This window comes from Sinocyclocheilus grahami, unplaced genomic scaffold (assembly GCF_001515645.1).
Source record: "Sinocyclocheilus grahami isolate Dianchi unplaced genomic scaffold, SAMN03320097.WGS_v1.1 scaffold64.1, whole genome shotgun sequence".
In the NCBI taxonomy this organism is placed as follows: Eukaryota; Metazoa; Chordata; class Actinopteri; order Cypriniformes; family Cyprinidae; genus Sinocyclocheilus; species Sinocyclocheilus grahami.
In genome coordinates, this window is record NW_015505243.1 from 1308100 (window position 1) to 1334107 (window position 26008).

The 26008-nt window shown below is 34.3% G+C and overlaps 1 protein-coding gene across 3 annotated transcripts; it reads right to left on the bottom strand.

Moving 5' to 3' along the window:
* Positions 1 to 561: 561 nt before the first annotated feature.
* Positions 562 to 18599, bottom strand: LOC107584891 (sodium- and chloride-dependent creatine transporter 1-like). 3 transcript variants are annotated; one of them, XM_016271662.1, is made up of 10 exons: positions 18444 to 18599; positions 18011 to 18114; positions 16652 to 16776; positions 7781 to 7893; positions 6018 to 6155; positions 4396 to 4498; positions 4101 to 4201; positions 2642 to 2812; positions 1005 to 1118; positions 562 to 849 (listed from the first exon to the last, which is right to left on the bottom strand). In XM_016271662.1, exons 1-10 carry the CDS (start codon positions 18486 to 18488, stop codon positions 841 to 843), a joined length of 1023 nt encoding a protein of 340 aa, XP_016127148.1. In that variant the 5' UTR covers positions 18489 to 18599; the 3' UTR covers positions 562 to 840. The 3 variants fall into 3 exon arrangements, with proteins under 3 accessions (XP_016127148.1, XP_016127147.1, XP_016127146.1); XM_016271661.1 differs by having other exon boundaries at positions 945 to 1118; XM_016271660.1 differs by having other exon boundaries at positions 562 to 1118.
* Between the last annotated feature and the right edge of the window lie 7409 nt (positions 18600 to 26008).

Below are 26008 nucleotides of genomic sequence, written 5' to 3' on the forward strand. Positions count from 1 at the left end.
AAAAATGAAAGTTTCATGTCGACTTTAACAATTCAATCTTTAACAAAATGCAACTTTTGGCTCACAAGCACCTTAGAAAAGTGCCACGGCTGAAATCCTGCCTGTGTCTGATAAAAACTCTCTAGATGTTTCCAATCCAAGGATAGATCGAGCACACAGTACATTTCAGCTGAACTAGGAAGTTATTGATTTTATTTATGGCAACTAAAACCATCTCCTGACAAGCCTGAGCAGAGATGGATGTCACGCTCTGTTTGGCACTTACAGTAAACACTGTGATATCATGCACCAGGAATTGAGGTCACCTGTCTCAGATGAAGACACATCAAGCAAAAGCTACAGAAATTATTTCTCATCATTTGGCAACTACATGTGGCCTTGTTGACACCAAATCTAATTTGATTAATAGATCTGTATCTATTTTTGCTGATCAGTTAAATAGTTTATTGAAGCGTACATTATTTTAGTTTAAATATGCATGAGATTTTATGAATTTGAAAATTAATGACTAATTATAGTCTTCAAGTCAAGGATGCATTTGTAACACGTCTCCCCCCCCCCCCCCTTTCTTCATTTTATCCATGTGCTTCTTGCTCAGATTTGATCCTCGTATCAGTGCAAAGAGACCCATATCACGTTCAGGAAAGTGGCCTGTGGGAATTCTGCTGCTCTGTGAAATAATGTTATAGGCTACACTATACTGTCCCCTCCAAAGACATGCTGATTTCGCCCTGCAAGTCTTGATATCTGCAATAAACTTTGCATATAATAAAAAAAAATCATGTATATAGTTTGCAGTTTCAACAGGTGGAAGAGGAAGAGCATCTGGTAATGTGCATGCTAGAGGATCTGTTGTATGAAACAAAATGTAACCGTCAATTTCCATCAGCTGTTTTAAGACTGTAAGAAAAAAAAAATACTGATGATTTCTTCAACCAGCTTGCCTTAGGAGGGTTGTCGTAGCATTTCCCTTTGATCTACATAACACTCTCAAAAATGATCACCTTGTTCTCCTCCGTTCCAGGAGACAGAGAGGCCAGGCTTTTAATGTCAGTGTCAGGGGCCATGTATTCGAGGTGATGGGCTCCCCACACTGGTTTGGTCAGATTTTCCCAACGCTGCATGAAAAACAAAACACATAATGAATGGGCAACATGCTTATTTGAAGCAGTTCACGTAGTCCTAATCTATGCATTCTGAATAAAATCAAGCTAGTTTAGAGAAGAAAACTACAATTTACTGTAACTGTGAGAATAACAATTAATGACAATCAGACTAAACTTTGTGTCAACAAATCTGTGCTGACATTTCCATTTAGAGCATCCCACATTATTTTTTAGGACTGGCAAAGTTAACATGTTAACACATGCAAATGATGGGTTAGTTATTTATTTATAAATCAGACGCAGATTTATTCTTTGGACGGTTGTTCTTTTGCATTGTTTTTAATTGAAATAAAGCAGAAATAAAATAAACTATAATTATTAGATGAAAAAATTAAACTTAAACTTTTGAGAAATCTTGCCTTGGCAACTACCTGTCAAAAATATTTTAAGTTGAAATATTAAAATACACAGAACCATTAAATGACATGCAAAAACAAAGAAAGAAAGAATATCAATAATTTTCTTATGATTTATTCAATTGTTCCCTGATTTTATGTAAATTAAAACGAGGGAATAATTTACAGTAAAATAATTTAACAATAATTTAAAGTACAATTTAATTTGGTCCCCACATCATATCTGGAACACCAAACTAAAATTACATATATATTTACACACATATATAAATTTACATATATATATATATATGTGTGTGTAAATATATATAAAATTATATATATACACACTATAAAATACTATAAAATACTATAAAATAAAAAAAGGAATATATACTATAATAGTAGGAATAATATTTAAAAAACAACAATGCTCAACAAATCAAATATCAGCAGTTTCATTGACTTCCATATTTTCATTTCTTGTTTGCCGAGATGCAGTTTGAGAAATAATAATTTGATTGTTTTTAGTCCGAATGAGGAAATTTCCTCTGGCCAGTATCCTTATATAGATATGAGCATATTTTCCTAGTGTCATCCTCACAAAATAACATTTAGTTTTCTTTCCTTAAAAAGTAACAGAATGCCGTATTGCACTATAAAAACAGATTCATCACAATTACTATTTAATTTGTTTGACAGCCCTATTATTTTTCATTTCCTCCAGCATCCTGTGCTAGTTTTCCTACACATACATGCCACAACCCTCAGCTGTATTCAGTATTCAGTGTGTGTTTGGAAGCAAACATCGAGGGGGTGAGGCATTGTGGTCTATCTGCAGAGGAATGACAACCATTAGCCTAGTTACTATAAATACACACATCGCTTTCTCATGAGCAATTCTGATGCTTTTCAGTGAGGTAACTGACCCATAGTCCAACTCCAATGGCATCGACAGCTACACTGAATTGCTGTTTTTGGACTGTTTGCACTAACTGTTGTTTGTGGGGCCGATACTCAGAATTTGGATCTTGCAAATAAACACACCTACTCATTTCAATGCTCTCCACACCTTTCATATATTAGTGCTAGTGCACGGGAAATAGAGCAGTGCTTTGAATAGGTTGAAATGGTGCAAACCTCTCTGAATGTTCCCTTGGCTCCAGCGAGCTTGTACACAAGGCTAACGGGGATACAGAGCATGGAGGAGAGAGCCAAACACCATCCGATCACCTCTCCCCACCACGGGTACACATACACATTGTTGTAGGTCAGAGGCTTGTAGTTCAGCAGATGAAATAGGAAGATACCCTGAAGACATAAAGAGCAATGGCTTCCATATCAGAGTCAACAATCTGATTGAACAACACAGGAGCAGCAGCCTAACATGTCTTTTTATATCAATTTGAACCTTGTTCAGGTCAGTTTGACCTACATCCAATTTTCAAACTGCCTTTATTTCTTCTTGACATTTTGTAAATTGTTCTCATTTAGGGTCATGAATGAGCATGCGAAGTGTTGATACATAACAAATTTGTAAAGCCTTTCCAAAACATGTCTATGACTTTTGTGTTGTGGGTCAAACTGACCTCCATTGGTTTCCATGCAATTTTCCATCCAAAATTCAACTTTGACAATCAGGTAAAAAAATATTGTAGCTTGCTAAACACTTAAATATGAAATACGTGAGACGAAATTTAAGACTCAATGTTTATTCGAAACTGAAGACTTGTCTTCTGAATCATCCAAGGAAAATTCACTGTCAAAAATCTGCCAAAGGCTGTTTTTGGTTGTTAGATTTTTGGATCTCAATTACAAGAAAATGACAAAAAGGCAGAAGTACAAATAGCAAAAAAATTTACTTACACTAAGTACACTTAATGTTGGATACCAGGATTATTATAGTTCACTAAAACTGGAAACATAAAAAAATGTTGTTACTTGAAATAAAATATAAGAAACTTATGTTATAAACTTATTTTAAAATATAAGAAACTTATTTTATTTTTTCCTAATTTTTAGTTAGTTTATCTTATTGCACTAAAATAACAAAGTAAAAATGAAATAAATTATATATACATATTTAAAAAAGAAAACTAATGCAAAAATGACAAAAACACAATATTACTAAAACTTTAATGAGAATTAAAATGAAAACAGAAAATATATATATATATAAAAAAATAATAAAATAAAAGCTATAATAGTATCTCAATGATACTAAAATAACCCAATATATACTCAGATGGTCATGACAAAAGATCCCCATCTTTTTTTTGGAGTCTTTTTAGTGCAGCTTATTTTGAACAAAAATGTATGGGTCAAATTGACCCTTAACACAAAAGAAATAGATGGGAATGATTACATCTCTCTGACAAGCTACAACAGAGGTTTTCTGTGTTTACATGGATCTTTTATTGTTTTTCATAGTGTTGATTTTTGGCAAATTGCATGGAAACCAATGTGGCTCAATTTGACCCACAATACAAAAGTTATATCCAGTTTTTGAACACAAAAGGAGGGTTAAATGGCATAAATATTGACAGCCGTAACCACTTTTAAAAAGCGTGAACAGGTGGGAGTATTTTCCAGCACTCACCATGCAAACACATGGAGTTATAAAGGACCAGCACCACTTTATCCACGGGAATGGCCGGTAACCGATCATACGGGCAATATCATCCATGAACCTGTCAGCACCTGCACACAGCGGCATGAAGTCAGTGCTCTTTTGGGTGTGTGGAGCATTAGAATAGTGTTGCTGCCAGCACAGGGTCCTACATGCTATTCTTATCTCTTAATGCAGCAAACACTGGAAGATAAATGCCTACAGTACTCATGATAAACTGATGAGACAAGAGAATGGAAAAACGGCTGCATGAAGAGATTCTCACCATAAACCCACGCGACTACCACGCATTCCCAGAATGCTTGCCACAGTAGGGTCATTCCACTGGCTGAGTAGTAGTCAAAAAGCTGGAAGACGTACATCCCTCCCTGTAAATGCAAATTGATATGAAATCAAAATAGACCTTTGAACTTCATAAATGCCTCACGATCAGTGCATGTTGTTTTCTAGAGAAAAATAAACACAAATATTAATTTTTTCACAAATAGTAGAATAATATAGTGGAATAATAAATATATACAAGCATAGAAAAGATTGGGGTTGGTACGATTTTTTTTTGCCAGTCGAGGCTGCATTTATTTGCAGTACAAATATTGTGAAATATTATAATTTATTTCTATTTAAAACATTTTTTAAAAGTAATTTATTCAGGTGATGTCAAAGCTGAATTTTCAGCATCATTACTCCAGTCTTCAGTGTCACATGATCCTTCAGAAATCATTCTAATATGCGGATTTGTACTCAAGAACCATTTCTTATTATTATCAATGTTGAAAACCATGATACATTTTTTGATACGTAAACAGAAAGTTCAAAGGAACATAATTTATTTAGAAAAGTAAAACTAAATATTATACGAGCATTTTAATTTTATGTTCACATTATATGAGATTTGCAATTTCAAAATCTAGGACATAAAATATATTTTATAAAACAAAAAAAATACATACAATAAAATTAAAATAATAAAACAAAATAAAAAATATTAAAATAAAAAAAATTATTTATAAAACTAAAATATGCCACAATAGATAAGGGTAAATAGGTTGCAAGTACCAAATGTTGTATACACACACACACACACACACACACACACACACACACACTCTCTCACACACGTTTACTTAGATATCTAAATGGGGACATTACATAGACTTCTATTGTTTTTATATACAGATAGTTATACACTTTTTAACCTAAACCCACCCCTACCCCTCACAGAAAACTTTCTGCATTTTTACAATTCCAAAAAAACTTTGGTTTACTTTATTTTTATGCCAGTTTTACAAATGAGGATGTCTCCAAATGGAGGTTTTTGGCGATTTTGTCAGGTTTTGCTCACTTTAGGGTACAACATTCGTCACCAAAATATGGATAAGTAGGTACACACGCAAACACACAATATATCCTATTATTTTCCCATATTCAAAAACTAATATTAACCAATAATATCATAGGTCACTGATCAAATCCCTAGTTCCACCCTACATTATTAATATTTGGTTTCACCCTGAAATAAGTGTCATATGCATCATGAATGTTGTTTCACGTTGTCTTTACACAACAATTTGTCAACTTCATCTGTGTTTGAAAAACCAATGAATCAATATCACAAATGCTACTTGTCAGGTTGTTATGTTCATTGTGATTCTTTGAAGTTTTCTTGTGTAAACCCTCACTGTGAGTTTTATGAGTCACGTCACTCCCACATACGGCAACAATTTTCAGTGAAGAAAGATCAGCCTCTGGATGAGAGCGTGACGATCTAACACCCAGAGAAAGGACTTGTGATAAACCATTATATTCTTATCTGACTAATGGAGAGCCACGCGACTGATGCTGATATTCTCACAGCTGATGAAGGGGTGTTTCATTAAGAGGACTCACCTGTGTAACCATGGAGAGATCTATAATGAAGCATAATAAACAGCAGATCGCCACAGCGATTTCGCGCTGATAGCGCATGTAATACTTTCCAGGGAAAAGATCAAGAATTCCAGTTACGAAACCCTCCACACCAACAAACTGAAAAAAACAAAAAAAGTCAAGATGTGTTATTAATGGGCTCACTTCAAAATCAAACTCAAAATATTTTCAGTTGCATGATGATATTTTAATCAAAAACACACAAGGGCAACTCTTTGCCAAATGAAAAGAAAATGTCCTCTGACAACTGAAATAAAAACCTCTTTGAGATTCAAGTTAGATTTAATCATTTCCACATTTGGAACTTCAGATTCATGGCAGTGTTATTTTAGTATCATTGAGATACTATTATAGTTTTTATTAATATTTCGAATTTTTTTTTCTGTTTTAATTTTTCAGTCTATTTTTTATTCATTTTTATTTTAGTTTGAATTATTTAATTGTTTTAGAATTTCTTTTATTTCAGTTAATGTTTCCTACAAACGAAAATTATATTTCAACTAAAAAAAAGTTTAGTTTTAATAATATACTATAATAATAAACTACTCCAAAGTGTTTGCTGATTTCTGTTTTTTTTTTTATTTAAACTTTGTGTAAGTTATTTATTTTATATTAGGCCTATAGCATGGTGTATTTTTATTTGTTTTGTTAATAAAAGTTCTGTGTTTAATATAAGTGAGTTTGTTGTTGTACCGTTTTGTTGTATCCATTCATGCAACTGACGCCGAATTGCTGCAAATTCGAAAGTGAAAGTAAAATGTGCATGGGCATTTACAAGCTATTTAGGAAAGTTTATTGAAAACCCCAGAACCCAATGTTACCAGTGTTGTCACACGTCGATTAACCGGTGAGAAAATTTCCTCACCATCACAACCCAAATATATATATATATATATATATATATGAAGAGTTCATTTGCAAAAACCGATAAATGCCACTTTAAAAAAAAAAGGAGCTGATTGCCGTGCATTATTCGCCACATATTGCGCGATCTGAACCCTAAACACGTTTTGTCAAAAAAGCCTGTTTTGTCCATTTTAAAGGCATCGCGAGTTCACGTTTTACTGCAGAAGCTGACAAGTGTCCTTGTTGTTTTTGAACAGAAGCCGTTAAGTCCATTTTAGCGAATCAGCGCGCTGTATACAGGTCAGGTGACAAGGCTACTTTCACTTTGAAAAGACGTGCTAGCTGAGAGGAGTTTCGGCAAAGCTGACTAAAAGTGATCGAGGATGGATCATTTCAACGAACTTGTGATATCTTCTTCAGGGCGAAAAAGGAAAATAAAAGCTGAAACATTTTCACGGAACCTTGCAAAAAATTATCGGTTATCGGTTTTTGCAAATTAACTCTTCATATATATATATATAGTATTCAAATATTTTTTATTTATGGTAATATTATAGTGTTATTTTATGAATAAATATTTTCTATAAGTAAAATATTAATACAAATATTAAAAAGACAGTTGTTACATTTTTCTTGATCTGATGGCATTAAAAAAAAAAAAAAAAAATTTCAGTGTCATAATCGTAAAAAGCAGTAATCAAATACATCTCCATTAATGTTCTGAAAATACTTTTAGATTTAATTATTTATAGATTTTTTCCCCACAGATTTGACCGAATAATTTAACAGATTTCTGTGTGTGGCATTTCAAACTTTGGCCATTAATATCATATAAAAACCACACACATGATCCTTAAAATGTCTGCATGTGAACTGACCTGACTGTCCATTCCTAGCAGTAGCAGCATGATAAAGAATAGGGCAGCCCACACCGGAGCCACGGGCATCATAGAAACGGCTTTAGGGTATGCTATGAACGCCAAACCGGGGCCTGCGGGGAGAAGAGAAACATGAGAGACGTGTAACCATGGGCTACAGGCCGCCCACAACACACGTACAGCACCAACGGAACAGAGAGAGGCAGAACTCAATCAGAGAGAAAGAGAGGGAATGAGAGATAGAAGCACCTGGATGAGGTGATACGAAGTGATAGCTCGTGGAAAACAGGGGTGCGGGGTGTTCATTTTTCCTACTGTTTATCGTTTTTTATTGCTCCTCTATATAGAAGGCAGGTTTGGATTAGCCATTTAGTTGTTAGAAATCTTTGTTCACTCCATTCTAATGCATTTCACTGGAGATGAACTGTAATGTTGTGTAGGCAGCGTGTCATTCGAGGCGTGTAAGTGCATGCTAACATAGAGGGCGTCTAAATCTATTAGCATTATTAGTCATCTGCCATAATACTGGTTTCACAGCACACAAGTCCACAAATTTACAATACTGTTAGTTTATGGCAGACAAATTTTTACGAGCCAGTTAAGCACAAATTTAAATCTGGAGTTTGTTATCTGAAACATTTTGTAAGTTGATGTGTGTCCTAAAATATAAAGGGACACAAAAAGCTTCTGCTAAATGAAGAAATGTAAACTGAACTGAGTCGGCTGATAATTGTGCATTTTGGTTTAAAATAAGCTGCTTAACTATTTTAATCATACAGAACTAAACACTTAAAGGGGTCATATCACATTATTTATTTTATTCCACCCAAACTGTTTGTAAAGTTCTTCACAGCAAAGTAGTCATTGTTTAGTTCATTACCATAAGAATTCTATGTATGCACCTTCTGCATGTGAAATGAGAAGCGAAGTTTAGCTGCACTCAACTCGCGTTGTTTCCACTATGGTGTTTAGGTGCTCCATCCATCAAAAACAGACTGGATTACACTGAGAGATTTGTACAACATTCTGCAAGGAAAAGAGCCACTCAGACTGTTCTGAAATGATCAGGGAACTGATTAAAAAATCTGATCAGTCTAAAGTTGAGATTTTTCTGCTACACACAACAGGATCAACACATGCTTTAATGTATTATCTATAGATTTTAATACAGAGTTCTGGCATGAAACTCTAGATGGCGCAGTCCGATAGGTCTAGCGCAATCTGACCTGGCGACATCATTGTCACATGGCAGCTGATTGGTTCTCTCCTGTATTGGTATTGCCAATGAGCTTACTGCTTAATATTAAAATACCTGGCTTTTGTTTGCTGTAGCAGTTGGCAGCACACTTCAGAAACCCCCCACCTTCCCCAGCTCCACCTGTATAGATCTGCTATGGGGTGATTCATGTATGCTATATGGGGGTTATTCATATGTGTTATATGTGCAGCAGCAGTATTTCTTACATGCTTACAGCAGCATGTTGTGGATGTATTGGCAGTAGCAAGTCTCGGTACTTGCGCTGTCGTTACAGCAGCGTAGCAGATCTATTCCGCCAAGACCAAATACATTAACATTATCATGTACATTACCATGCCAATCCCTCTGAGAGTTTTCATGACAGAACTCTAGTTAACTCTTCAAGTGTTTAAGAATAAAAATATAAAAAATGATAAATTATTTGTCGATATTACGTTACTGTGACCAGACGGCCATGTGTTATATGTGTCAATTGATGCTTCAGTCATGTGTTGAAATATTATTAATGTAATATTATTATTATGGTAATATTATAGCATTAGTTTATAAATAATTTTTTTTTATAAATAACATTTGAATTAAAAATATTAAAAAATCAGTAGTTATATTTTCTTGATCTGCATTGAAAATTTTTTCATACATATACATTTTTATAAATATTTTTCGTTATCTTGAAATCAGCAATCATAGACATTTCCATACATTTTCTAATAATAATTTCAGATTTTATTTGATTTTAGATTTTACTGAATAATTTTAACAAATTTTTATGTGTGGCATTTTGAACTTTGGCAATTAATATAATATAAAAACCTCACAAATCAAAATGTTTTCATGTGAAGACTATTAAAAATACACTCCAGTCACTGATTTCTTATGTTGAGATCCTTCTGATAGAGAAGATTCTGCTACAGAGATTCTTCAGGAACAGTACATGCGTTAACATATTTTCTATATATTTTACTCTAGTCAGCTCTTCAGGAATAATAATATATCATACTTCATCAATATTGTGTTACCGTGACCAGATAGTTGTCAATTCATGCTTCAGTTATGTGTTGAAATATTATTATTAATTTATGGTACTATTACAGTATTAGTTTATAGATAAACCTTTTTTTTTCTTGCTCTGATAGCATTGCAGATAGATAGAAATATAGATATTAATGTTGCAATCTTGAAAGCAGTTATCAAATACATATCCATTGATAATTTTAGATGTTATTTTTAAATAATTAAACTAATTTCTATGGGTGGCATTTAAAACGTTGGCAATTAATATAATATAAAAATCGAACACATTATCCTTGGAAAGTTTTCATGTGAAGACTATTAAAACAAGCTTCAGTCGCTGATTTCTAACACTGAGATTCTTCTGATACACACAACAGGATCAGCACATTTTAACATATTTTCTACACATTTTACACTAGTTAGCTCTTTGGAGTTTATGATTCCTAAACTTGGTGTTTAGGAATAATAGTATATATATATATCATAGTTTGTCATTATTACTGTGACAGGACAGGCCAAGTTACAGGCTCGTGTTTATGTTATTAAATTTCTCATTATATGACCCCTTTAAGGAACTGTAGAGGTGGGATATTTTTGTATTACCAGTGGATACTGTATTCGACACTGACGTTTAAGTAACAACTATGCCTATTACTTTTTTTATTTGTATTTTATTTGATTTCTGACAAATGTAGCAAGATACAGGCAAATGTAATGGAAATACACAGTGAAGAGCCAGAAGAAAGATGTGTCTTATATTAATGTCAAGCGACAGTTTGGAGAAGGTTAGTGCTAGACGTTAGCACTTTTTATTGTGTTGGGGTTAAAACAGACTGAGTGCCGGCGGTGTACAGCTTTTCCACACTTTGGCTTTGTCTCTCAAGATGAATGACCCTAATTGTGGAATGAGGCTAGGCTATGCTGTGCATGTCGGGCCTGCCCTGCCTGTGTCGGCAGACGGTCGTAAGTGCTGACTTTAGGGCTGGGCTGTAGTAGAGGTGTAAATGCTAACATTAGATATCAGAGGTTTACCTGCGTTGGCAGACTGCTCCAGGACCCCTCTTGAAATCGAGATGTGCACATCTCAAGAGGCAAAGTTCCTGGTTAAATAATCCTTAAATTAATACTTAAATAAAGCCAAAATATAGATATAGAGATATAAATAAATATATATGAATCACAAGATATATATAGAACGGGACTGAAGACAATCAAGGAAAACTAGTCAAAGCATCAAATTTATGATGGGGAATCTGGTTCGCTTTCTAACTGTAACTGACATCCGATTGTGTGCTGCAGGAAAATGAAAAATAAGAAAAAGCCACAAACAATGTATCAATGGTTTCCTTCTTAATGTCGTCTGGAAGTACAGCACATCACAGCCCACTCAGACATCACGACACAAGCACACTGACACTGAGAGCCTCATTTAGACCTTGAGATCTGTTTCTAAACATCATACTGGCACAGACAACACACTAAAAGACAATAGGGCTGTGCAATTAATCGCATGCGATTGTCATGCGCATCTTGTCAGTAAAGCCGGTTCCGTGATTAGTAGTAAATCTCCATCACCTGCTTTCAGATGGAGCGGCATTTACTACACAGAGCCGTAGTTCACTGACAATTAGGCAATATCGCGTTCATAATCGCAGATGAATCGCATTCGATTATGAACGTGATATTGCCTAGCTTGTCAGTGAACTACGGCTTTGTGTATTAAATGCCACTCCATCTGAAAGCAGGTGATGGAGATTTACTACCAATCACAGAACCGGCTTTACTGACGAGATGCGCTTGACAATCGCATGCGATTAATTGCACAGCCCTAAAAGACAAGGACCAACACACACACACACAGATGAGATTCACACACACTCACACTCATTCCTATACACATACATTCAAAACATGTTTGTGTGTTAGGGGTTGAACGACTTCAGATTTTTTAAAGTTGACATTTATGTGATGAAAGTCGAGTCAATGTCGACTAGTCGCTGGTGACGTCATTAAAGAAAAAAATGTATTTATATTGATATATAGATATTAGATATATAGATAAATGAGAAATGTTGCATTGGCAACTAGCTGAAATAAAGTAATATTTTTTGGGGGGGAGGGGGGTGTATTTTTTATTATTTTAGTTTTAGTAAACTACAATACCCCTGGTTCATACCTGCTGTGACAGTAAAAAAGTACTAAAATTAGTACAGATTAGAAATTAATTTTGTTACCCGTGGTCGGATCTGTCAGATCTATCAGTGTAAATTTGCTGCTGTGTATTATGTCGAAATTATAACAGCAATATGAAAATGAGATTTGAATACAGTAATTACTTCCGAAACCAGAAACAGTGGTTATTTCATTGAAAAATTATTGCAATCTACATTCAATTTCTAACATGTAACTTTCTACATTAATATTAAACTTAATTTAGCATCATGAAAAGCCTACTGAAAGAGCAAAGACATGTGATTCCTCATGATTTGACCCCTTTAAAGCATGCAGTACACTGGTGTGTTAACCCCAACATGTACAAGCAGCGATCCGATTAAAATTAATTCATTTCAAGGATGTGAGGGTCACTCTGTATGAAGTCCGTAGCATCTTGCCAAGTCATTTAAAAATATTATCACTTCATACTCATTTAGTCTTGCTGTACAGTCTCTCCTTCAGGCCAAGAACATGCTGTCCTTTACTGAGTCTCAACAAACCAGTGCACTGCTTCTGCGCCGTGAGCTGAACTGATTCTGAAATGACAGTACTAATTTACCATGCAGGGGTAAGAGTAAAATACCACTAGCACTAAATGGAGCTCTGCTACAAGCTGTACGATTTTAAACCAGAATTATTCAGTAAAAAAAAAAATGTCTAAAAGGTTTTTCAGGCTTAGGAGGTTTGACTACATTTAATTTCCATTTCTGGGGCTAACTTTGGTGTGAATTTCCATTTCAAAATTTTTTTTGTTAAATGCACATGCATGCAGATGGTGGGTTGATGAGTCAGTAAATATGCAAGTTTCAATAAAATGTTGTCTTTAGTTCAGAATATGATGTGATGTTCACTACTGTTGGGCGATATGCTAAATTTTCCTATCGTCCTATCGTTAGACTGTGAGATCACCGATACACGATATTATCGTGCTAATCTACAGTGGGTACGGAAAGTATTCAGACCCCCTTAAATTTTTCACTCTTTGTTATATTGCAGCCATTTGCTAAAATCATTTAAGCATCGCAAGTTACTAATTAAAATGCTTACATTTCCTCAGTTATTCAAAAAGCACTTTAGTTTATGCACTTTAAAAACACTCCCGTTAAACTCAGTGAATCGACACTATATGATGAATAAATCTTTTGTACTTACATCGCACGTACATCTGCACTTTGTTGTTTATAATGAGAGAATTCGCGAGTCAGAATTCAGTCAGCGCGCGCTGAACAACAGAACTCCGCAGTTTCAGCAATGACTCATCTGAACGCCTCTGATTGGCCATTGCATTCATAAGCTCAGCATAATCGTGTGTGATTGGTTAGAATGTGCAATACTGTAAAAACGCGGAAAAAGAAATACAGTGGGGAAAAAAAGTATTTAGTCAACCACCAATTGTGCAAGTTCTCCCACTTAAAAAGATGAGAGAGGCCTGTAATTTTCATCATAGGTATACCTCAACTATGAGAGACAAAATGAGAAAAAAAAATCCAGAAAATCACATTGTAGGATTTTTAAAGAATTTATTTGCAAATTATGGTGGAAAATAAGTATTTGGTCAATAACAAAATTTCATCTCAATACTTTGTTATATACCCTTTGTTGGCAATGACAGAGGTCAAACATTTTCTGTAAGTCTTCACAAGGTTTTCAAATAATCATCTTGCTATCGTCAAAAGCATCAGCCACAGGCATCGTCTATCGGCACAACCCTAATGTTCACACATCTTCTAACCACCAGATTGTAAAATGTTGCTTATTAAAATGTTGCTTATTGAAAAGTGCAAGTTTGCAGATGATACTACATTGATTGATCTAATAACAGGCAATAATGAATCTGACTATAGAAGGGAGGTATCTACATTATTTGAATGGAGTTGTACTCATAATCTGAAGTTGAATGTCCTTAAAACAAAGGAAATGGTGTTTGATTTCCGACGGAGGTCAAATGCTGTTTTGCCATTAATTATTAAAGGTCAGGACATTGAAAATGTATAAAGCTTTAAGTTTCTTGGGACTACAATCTCTGCATCATTGAAGTGGGACGACAACCTAAGACGCATTATTTAAAAATCCCATCAAAGGCTTTTTTCTTTAGACAGATTAAAATGTTTGGCATCTCTAAGGTTAATATGTTACATTTTTATAGAGCTGTGATCAAAAGCGTGCTGAATTTCTCAATTATGGTGTGGTTTGGTAGTTCCACAGCTCAGCAGAGAAGTCAGATTAGTAACATAATAGGGACTGCTTTGAAAAATATTGGTTGTGATCTTTCCGCTACTGATGAGATTTATGTCTCACGTTAACAGAAAAAAGGTCTAAAAATCCTGAAAGATCCCTTACATCCAGCCAGACACCTCTTCACGCCTCTACCTTCATGCAGACGTCTTAGAGCAGTTAAAACTGTCTACACGTTTTCTGAACAGCACTTATTGTAGGATTGTTCATGCTATTAATTCCTCTGGTATATCTGCATCTGCTTTTCACTCCCTGTAATTCATAGGACATATATGTATAGATGTATTTATGTATATGTGTTGTTTTTTTCTGAATGTATGTTATCATTGCTGATGAGCTCACCAAGCAAAATTCCGAACAACTAGGTTGTTATGGCAATAAATAAATAAATGAGCAGTTTCATTTTTTAGACAATAATTTGGGAGAAATAATACTCTTAGCAAGCTAATGTCCATGTGTCTATAGACACGTTATATAATGTGATAGATATATAATTTGAAATTTTACTAGAAATTTCTGAGTGAAAATTTTTCAAACAAATTGCAAGTAACACATTGAATTAAACATGAAATTTTTGAAGTAGAAAGACTGCAATCATTTTTTTCTTTTAAAATGTACTCTAGCAATCTTTGCCTTTTTTACAACTCCAAAAATATTTTGCATGACGAAGCTGGCTATAAAACATAAACATCTAGATTCATGCTCACTATTCTTGATGAAATCAGTACAGAAAATTTGGGGATTTGGTTTCCTAACATTTATAGTGTGTGCTCGTATGCATTTTTTCTTTATGCAACAGCCTTTAGCAAGATATTTATGCAAAAAGGCGTGAATATAATGTCAATCTTGTAGGATGGTCATGTACAGATTATTAGTGATAGCTTCACAAAAATCTGAGCGACAGCAAGCCTACGTCTGGTGTTCACACTTTAAATGTGAAACATGTAGGCCTATGTGTTATGAACTAACACGTCTGCATGCGTGAGCGCCACACAAGAACATGTGGGGCGTTAAATTCATGCCGCATACTATTAGTCTATTAGTCTAGTCTGTGATGATTATTCAAGGCTGATCAGTATTTTAGTTTAAGTATTAATAACTTAAACATAAAATTAGAATTAAATCGTAATCAATGTCTTTGCGTTTGTGTATGTAAAGTCAAGGCATTGCATTCTGGGAATTATATCGTCCTCAGTGTTTAAGGACAGCATATAGGAAGAAGAATGTACTGATTGTGATCATCACAAACATACACACATACCTGCATTCCCATTATAAACTCACACACATAAACAAGTCTGCATACACACACACACACACACACACACACTCACACACACACACACACACACACGTGTCTGGTTTGCTATCCTTGTGGGGACTCTCCATAGGCGTAATGGTTTTTATACTGTACAGACCGTATATTCTATTGCCCTACACCAACCCTACACCTAAACCTACCCCTTACAGGAAACTTTCTGCATTTTTAGATTTTCAAAAAACTTCATTCTGTGTGATTTATTAGCTTGTTTACCCATGGGGACCTCAATTTAGGTCCCCACCGTGGCACGAGTCCCCATGAGTCTGTGTGTATTCAGGTTTAAGTCCCCACCAGAATAGAAAAACAGGTACACACACACACACACACAAAACACAAACTGCTAATCGTCTGGTCCCTTTCACAGTAATATGACTAAGAGCAAATAGCATTGTGTATAAACATGATCATTTATATTCTGCTTTCAATTGTATTGTCAATCCAACAATAAACATTTACAGTAATAAACAATACAAGCCACATAATCACACTGCACTGAAGTTAATTTACTGTATAATATCATCATCATCATATCACATATGTTCATGACTCACACAATGCATGTTTCATTCATTTTCAGCAGATCATTCTTGCATTAAACATTGATTTCATAAATGATTTACTAGAACCAGCCCCAGGTCTGAAATGCATTCACTTATGTGCACTAAAAACAAGTGAAAGTAAATTATTAAACACCTGCATTAAGATGCACGTAGTTTCAGGGCTGGGAGACGCATAAATATGTTTTAAAAATATACATTTGTTTGTCTTACCATCCAGTATAGTACATAATCTGTCACCTGTAATGAAGTAAATGACTGTAGGCTCTTACCTGATTCAGCCACTTTAGAGATGTCCACACCTTGTTCAGACGCCATGAAACCTAAGATGGAGAAGACCACGAAACCAGAAAAGAAACTGGTGCCACTATTAATAAAAGCCAGAACAAAAGCGTCCCTGAGAAGAGAAGAAAACACAGACATTAACTGCAGCTCAGTTTTGGCATGTGTTGGGCTTTATTTGAATGCAGTCAGATGGTTGTGTAACACATTAGATTAGGCCTAAATAGTGTATACTGAATTAAAAATGTCATCATTTTATTTCAGTTAAAAGGCACATAATAATGACACCTCATTGTCAGTATTATATTCTTGTGAATAATTAAAAATACTGCTACAATACAATTATTTCAATAATTTATCTACTCAAGGTTATAGAATAAAGAATATAATGCACTAAATACCATAATATTTATGAGATATCATGTGTCGTAATGCACTCTTAAAATGTATAACCTTGAATTTGTACATACTAAAATGTACCATAACTGTGGTTACAATTATTTATTAAATGTTAATTTATTAATAATGAATAATAATAAGTCAATAATAAAATATAATACAATTATAATAATACTTTATTTTAAAAAAATGATTAACACTAGTGCTGTCAATCGATTAAAAAATTAACTAATTAATCGCACAATTTTTTCTGAAATTAATCACAATGAATTAATTTAATGAATAAAACTAACTATAAAAATAAATATAAATAATTAATTAAAAAATCTAAATATTAAGGCATTATCATATTAATTATATTAAAGCATTTTTGTAGTAATTTAGTAATAATATTCACTTCTAATTTAATACACATTTTTAACGATAATTGAAGTGAAATGCTGAATTGTAAAAATGTGCATGAATTTCTCATTTTCACAGTAGCCTATTTAGTTATGTCTCCTTTTGCTTATTTGATTAATAAACTAAAAAGTGCAAATCTCCAGCAATCAAAATTATAATCAAAATTGTATTTTTTTTTTTTTTTCAAAATCCTAAAATATTTTATTTCCAATTTTAAATTAAATCATTCCAGACTGTCAATGTATATATAACCAGCCAAAGTGCTTTGTACATTAAAGTCAAAGCAAAGAACTGCTGATTGAGTGCATCTGGTTACTAATGTATCCAAGACATTTGAGATCTATTATTAAAGTGAGAGGCCGTTTGCTCTTTGCTAGCCACACCATCATTCAAATCCAGCTTCATGTAAGACAAGGTCAGGACTCGAGATGGCATGAACGTACTAGACACAACGTCTTTCAAAAAGAAAACACACTGGTTCAGAAAGTGCAAAAGACGTCATAACAAAAATGTGTCCTTGTCTCTTCAAGGCTGTGGCGGGGGCTTACTTATAGCAGTCATTGTTGAATCGGTTATAGCTGCCGAGGGCCGTGAGGGCTCCGAGCCCGATAGCGTAGGAGAAAAAGATTTGAGTACCAGCATCGATCCAGACCTGAGAGAGACAGAAAGAGTAATGACAGTCAGACAAACAGATCCACATCTGAAATGATTATTGAGCTCAAAGTGGCTCCAGGTACTGGACATAAAAGTCAAGTTTAAAACTTTGAACGTTCTTAGAAACACTAAAATTAAACCGTATTGTGCATCATACCTATAAGCAGAGAGAGAAAAGTAAATAAACTTAGTAAAAGTAAATAAAATAATGAGGCGTACTGAATTACTTTTACTTATTCATTTGGATAAAATCAAATGATTTCATCCAAAGCGGTAGAGAGGTTTGAAGCTCTACAGAAAGCTGGAAGACAGAACTGAAGGTCTCACCTGTGCCTCTCCTAGCTTAGACCAGTCAGGTTTGACATAGTACATGATCCCATCATAAGCACCAGGAAGAGTGACGCCCCTCACCAGGAGAATAATCAGGACCACATACGGGAACGTGGCAGTGACATACACAATCTGTCAAAGACAAAAATTATGACACATGGTTATGTCAACTGTTTTCATTACCTACAACTCACTGTAAAAAAAAAAGCAGCCAAAAATCTGCTAAAAATTTCCATGATGTAGATGAATTTTTTTCTTTGAATTTGGAAAAATGTAGCATTACATCACTTGCTCACCAATGGTTCCTCTGCACTGAATGAATGGCGTCAGAAAGAGAATCCCAACAGCTGATGAAAACATCACAATAATCCACACGACTCAATTGACACCTTGTGAAAGGGAAAGCTGTGTTTTTGTAAGAATCAAATCCATAATTAAGGTTGTTTTAGCTTTAAACTGTTAATTCTTGCTAAAATGCCAGTCCATAATCCATAATAACACTTTCTCCATTAAAAAAGCCCATCTCCTGTTGTCCTCTCACATCAAAATCCACCAATATATTTGCTTGAAACGGTTTTGTACTGTTTTGACTTGTAAACAGTCAGATGAGACAACTTTTTATACTGGACAAAGCAATATTATGGATAGAGGAGTCATATTTTAGCCAGAAGCAACAGTTTAAAGTTAATAACATCTTGACAATGGATTTATTTATTAGAAACACAGCTTTTCGCTTCACAAGACATATGTTGATGGACTGGAGTCATGTGGATTACTTGTGGATTATTGTGATGTTTTTATCAGCTGTTTGGACTCTCATTCTGACGGCACCCATTCACTGCAGAGGATCCACTGGTGAGCAAGTGATGCAATGCTACATTTCTCCAAATCTGTTCCCATGAAGAAACAAACTCATCTACATCTTGGATGGCCTGATGGTGAGTAAATGTCATTTTTGGGTGAACTATTCCTTTAAGGTGTTTATTATTACTATTAATATTGCTCATACTGTAGTTGGGTATTTGAGGTATAAACATTCAACTTTGGCACAAAGCTCGTAATCCACTGCATGTGCAGCAGCCATGGCTGATATCTCAAATCTTGTTTGTTAAGCAGAGATTTGATGTTATTTCTCAAAAAGATCAGACTAAGTAAAACACCCTAGCAATGACTAAACAACCTTGCAACGTCCTGGTGACCATTCACAACATGAGTTTTGCATGAGAAAGTACCACTCATATTTTCTTCACAAGATAATATGTTATTTTCCGTGATTAATAAATGTCCTTGTTTGCTAAAGAATTTTGGCAGTCATTTATGTGCATTTAAGAGCATTTGCTAGACTGATCGTAGAAAGCCACATATAATACAGATACCATAATCTAGTTCAAGCCAATAATATCAGTAGATTTATATCAGACAATCTGCTGCGTTGCATCTCTAAAATACACTTTTCTCAGCAAGGACAGTGTTAGTCACATGCTGAGCATTGCGTCATGTGAATGAAGTAGAGAACCATGCACTGCACGTCTCACTGCCTTCTGTTATCAGATCATCACTGATTTTTTCAGCAAGGAGAGGTTTACTGATTCAGCGGTCTGAACTTTGAACTCTGATGATATGAGACGGATTGTAGTCAGGGAGCATTTACATGAAACTTGCTCATTCCAAGCCTTGCTGGTTTATGGACTTAGCTCACATGTCATGTATTGTCTTACGAGCCTGGCAGCCTTCTGTAATTGCTCCACATAGACACAAAAATGTAGGACAGCCATTCTAGATCAAGCCCATCGCATTAAAAGCATGCCGCCTGGCCACAGATCTTCACAGACTTCAACTGTTGCTGCAAACCCTGTCTCCTGAATTCCCTCGGGAAGACGAGCTCAACTCAAAAACACAATGCTGCCCAGTAACAAAGTCACGGTTTAGGACGTGCAGTGCATAATGAGAGCTTTCTGAATTCTCCACGTCATTCTGTGATATCTTTGTCTGTCCACAGTTAAGAACCATGTCATCTCTAGTAGTCCTGTCCTCAAGAATAATCATGAATCCTGACACATCAATGAAAAATGGTCCAGTTATCTCTATCACACTAGACACTAGTCAATCAATGATGGATGAATTGAGAAAATGTACTGGCCATATATAAATAATTATTATATTATAAATGAAAAATATATATATTTATTATAAATTGAAATAAATAAATATAGTGTATATATATATATATATTAATACTTTTATTCAGCATTGATGCATTAAATTGATCAAAAGTGCCAGTAAAGACATTTCAAACAAATGCTGTTTTTTAACTTTCTATTCAGCAAATAATCTTATAAAAAATATATATAAATCACAGTTTCCACAAAAATATGTTTTCAACATTGATAATAACAAGAAATGTTTCTTGAGCAGAAAATCATCATATTAGAATGATTTCTGAAGGATCATGTGACACTGAAGACTGGAGTAATGATTTAACAGTAGCCTTCATAGCATTAGCTGTCTGATGCATGGCAGTTGAAATCAGGGCTGGACTGGGACAAAAAATCAGCCCTGGCATTTTTTGGTCCAGGTGGCCCACCACCACTTCAATATATATATATATATATATATATATATATATATATACTAGTCAACAGTTTTTGAACAGTAAGAGTTTTAATGTTTTTTAAAGAATTCTCTTCTGCTCACCAAGCCTGCATTTATTTGTTTCAAAATACAGCAAAAGCAGTAATATTGTGAAATATTTTTACTATTTAAAATAACTGTTTTCTATTTGAATATATTTTAAAATGAAATTTATTCTGCGATTTCAAAGCTGAATTTTTAGCATCATTACTCCAGTCACATGATCCTTCGGAAATCATTCAAATATTCTGATTTGCTGCTCAAAAACATTTATTATTATTATTATGTTGAAAACAGCTGAGTAGAATTTTTTCAGGTTTCTTTAATGAAGAGAAAGTTCAGAAGAATAGCATATATCTGAAATATAATTTTTTTGTAACATTATAAATGTCTTTATCGTCACTTTTGATCAATTTAAAGCATGCTTGCTAAATAAAAGTTTTTCATTTCCCAAGGAAACAAAATATATACTGACTCCAAGCTTTTGAATGGTATATGTAGCCTATAATGTTACAAAAGCTTTTTATTTCAGATAAATGCTGATCTTTGGATCTTTTTTACTGGATCTTTCTTACTGTTCAAAAAAATTTTGACTGGTAGTGTATGTATGTATGTATGTATGTACGACTGACTTTGTATTTAATGTGAATTCAATAACAATATTGTAAGTTACTATATTAGGCTATAACATCTTCATTTTACAGAGAGCAAAGAACATTTTCACTTCAGTCTAGCCAGAGTTCAGGCACTCTCAAAAACTCCACTCCACAAAAAATCACTGAAGCTGTTTACACTGTGAAATGAATATCTACATTCATACGCACATCTGCACAGTCAGCGAGCAAGTGAACAAAACACTGCGTTTCAGCGATGACTCATCTGAACGTCTCTGATCACCCATTGCATTCATAAGCTCAACAGACTCGTGTGTGATTGGTTATAATGCAGCGCTGTACAAACGCTTCTGTCTCTGGCTCCGTGCCAGCCAAACAAAGCGCGAACGCAGATTTGAATAGCAGCTGCAATAGCAACTACTCTCTTCTTCTCCTCCTGCCTTGCTCTTTGGCCCCGCACCACTCACCGCAGAGCAAGCCTGTTCTTGATCATGCTGCTGTGAAAACGTGGGAAAAAAGCCGACGAGGAAGAAGTTGGGGTGAAGTGATCTTTATATAGGCAGAGCAAAATTCTTCATCGCTCCGTCTATAGCGCATTGTGATTGGATGTTTACGCTGTCAATACAGGAGACAAACCAATGGGCCACTGGCTGCTCGCTGTCCGTGCGTGATGGTCATCTGCAAAAAAAAAAAACACTTTTGTCGGCCCCTTATGTGCGTCGGCCCACCGGGAAAATGCCCGGTATTCCCGATTACCAATCCAGCCCTGGTTGAAATCAAATACTCCTACTGCACCATAAGCTCTGTTATCAGCTCAGACTTTAAGATTCAATCCATCCCGCTTTTTCAAGTGACTATAAAGATGCAGAAATAGACCTGAACTAAAAATACTGTCAGTAAACAAACTCCGTTCTAATTCCCATGAGGCCTGTGAATCTGGGGTAATCTACCGCTTAGTATTTGTGCCCCGCAATAATGAATCAGATTCTGAAATAGCCAATTAGCTCACTGTAACACTGGCTTATTGTGTGCATGTGTGTGTGTGTGTGTGTGTGTCAGTCGTCTGAATGAGCTTGACTCGACGCTTACTCACAGTGTCCTTTCCATCAACGAAAAACTATGAAGGAAAATCACGAGCTGGCAACTATGAGTTGAAATAACCTACTTTCCACTATTTACCTTCTTTAACCGTTTACTAGAAACATTAAGCCCTGCTTTGAGTTCACAGGAGTAACTCGTTCGTTATACAAGGATGACCTTCTATACAGTAAAGGCAGCAGAAATAAAATGAAGTTATTATATTATTAAGGGTTCACATGATCCCGCCTCTCTAAAAGAGAATACGCCTGTTGGCCATTAGTATGAGCACCTTGTCACGTCCCACTGCAGAAACCCACTCGTGACCAACCAGTCTCACAGTGCCTTCCTGACAGGGCACTTTACAACATTTCCCACCACACCCCCATTGCAAATAATGTTGCTATGGTTACCTTTCTGCCTCACTCCTGCACTACTGTGACAAAGCAGCAGTGGGTGGAGCTATGCAAAGGTTACACAAGAAAGTCACATTGCACTTGATAGCACAAGCTAAACAATGGAAATGCAATAACATGCTGTCTTTGATAAGCAAATTTACGTGCAGCATAATAGCACGATTACATAAGAAAATATGAAGTGTCCTACAAACGGATCTGTTAAATTCTCATTAAAGTTGCAAACGAGATAAAGCTGATTCAACTGGATATTTGCATTACAAAACACTGAAATTACTGGGAATATACTGTATGCTCTGTTCCCAGATATAGTGAGCATGTCCCTGACGTGAAACTTGGTACACAAGTTCTGAAAATGATCAAATATATTGTCTCTCATCGGTATCTCTTCAGTGTCACATGATCCTTCAAAAATCATTCTAATATGCTGATTTGCTTCTCAAGAACATTTCTGATTATTATCAATGTTGAAAACAGTTTTCAGGTGTAACGTAAAGTGCTGATGAATCATGCATGAATTGAGGCAGTAAATAGAGCCAAATTTTATTTCTTGTTGTCTTTGATAGAATAAAGCAAGGATATACTGAAGGGCATTCACTGAAGTTGTCCTTGTAACGTATTTGTTCCCTTTTTTGTGATACAATATGTCTATAATTTTGAAACATATCAGAAAACAAAGTCAAGGTATTATGTGATATGGATACTGTGTATAGATGATATTAGATGACATCAACACATTATATGGCTTAATTCTGATTTAAAAAAAGTGTTTGTTTGTGTGTACATACATATATATATATATATATATATATACACACACAAAAGTCTTTACTGCCATTTTGATCAATTTAATGCATGCTTGCTGAATAAAAATAATTTGGCTGACGTCGTGAGCATGGAGCACTTGATTCTGTATCAGCTCATTACAGACTTTCAGAAAAGTGAGGAATCTTTTCAGCTCTTTCTCTTCCAGTGCATAAGAGCTGGCGTTTCATTGCTAACGGTGTCTACTCAAAAAGGAAGTAGATACAGCAGAGGTACACAGTGGTTTATCTTCCCAGATGCTGCAATTCACATCCTCCCGAAATGTAACACTAACAAGTTGCCATTTTGATGTAGCATTTTCATCTGGAAGATGTAATTTTTAGCGCGTTCACTCAACTGCAACATGTTACTAATATGTAGATGATAGAATTGTTTTTGCTATGATTTAGAACAGCGATTTCTATCTGGGTTTTGAAAGAGTCTCTTCTGCTCACCAAGGCTGCATTTCTTTAATTAAATATACAGTAAAAACAGCAATGTTGTTAAATATTATTACAATTTAAAATATGTTTTCTATTTACATTTGTTTTAAAATGCCATTTATTCCTGTGATGCAAAGCTGAATTTTATTATTTATTTAAAATTCTTATTACTATCAATGTTAAAAACAGTGCTGCATAATATTTTGGTAGAAACCGTGATACATTTTTTCAGGATTCTTTGATAAATAGTAAGTTTAAAAGAACAGCAGTCTTTTGTAATAGTATACATGTCTTTACTGTCACTTTTGATCAATGTAATGCATCCTTGCTGAATAAAATAAAAACGTACTGAACCCAAGCTTTTGAGAAAAATATGTTAAAAGTGAAAAAGGAAAAAAAGGCTGAGCGTTCAGTTAAACTGATCAAATTCAAAGCAATATGCATCAATACAAAGTTGTATAATCTACTGATCATTATGCTAACACTCTAATGAGCTCTAATAAATACTTCTAACATAAAACTAGCATGTCGTCAAGCTAATGTATTGATTTCTATGTAATACTTGATTCTGATTGGTCAGTCACAACATTCAGTGTCCAGATATGTCTGAATAATGACCGCTTCCCATAGAAACACTTACATATATATTTTTAACTTCTTGACTTTTATATATTTTATATACAGTATATATATATCTATATAGTTACACACACACATACATTATATATATATATATATATATATATATATATATATATATATATATATATATATATATATATATATATATATATATATATATATATATATATATATATATATATATATATATATATATATATATATATATATATATATATATATATATATTAGGGCTGGGTTTTGGCAAATTTCACGATTCGATTCAATTCTCATTCACAAGCTTGCGATTCGATTCGATTACCAATTCGATTCGATTCAATATATATTATTTTGGATATATATCAAGTACAGTACATGCCAAATTTTCTCAAGGAAAAAAATCTCTCAACTAATGCTGTAAAATATACGAGTCAGTTGGTACTACATTACTATAATACTGAAGGTTAAAATGAACTGATTTGTTAAAATTTCACTTAAGTTTTTAAAATAATAAATTTACAATTACATAATATTCCTACTTAATTTTTTTTTTTAAATATAAACAATGGTGGCTGTCATAAAATCTTGATGGATTTATTCAAACAAATTAAACATTGAAGAACAGTAAAACTTATAATGAATAATGAATGAATTTAGCAAAATGCCCCTCTCTACAGTTTATTTTTCTATCTGACTAATGAGTTTATGGTCACCAAATATGTTTTTCTGACGTTACGTGACATTGTTTACAAGACGACTTCTCTGCGTGGCTGAAACACTTATTGAGCGATTACATGAGACAGGATACGGATTGTAAAGTTGTACTCTTTCTTTTAACTTACCTTCGGAAACAAATTAAACATTGAAGAACAGTAAAACTTATAATGAATAATGAATGAATTTAGCAAAATGCCCCTCTCTACAGTTTATTTTTCTATCTGACTAATGAGTTTATG

Excerpts from the sequence above, each read along its gene's own strand:
- LOC107584891 (XM_016271661.1), bottom strand. The coding sequence starts at position 18,488 with ATGTACTATGTCAAACCTGACTGGTCTAAGCTAGGAGAGGCACAG. Across the intron at positions 16,777-18,010 it reads TTCAACAATGACTGCTATAA|GGACGCTTTTGTTCTGGCTT; the intron begins GTAAGCCCCCGC and ends TTCTCTTCTCAG. Across the intron at positions 4,499-6,017 it reads ATCTCTCCATGGTTACACAG|GGAGGGATGTACGTCTTCCA; the intron begins GTGAGTCCTCTT and ends TTGCATTTACAG.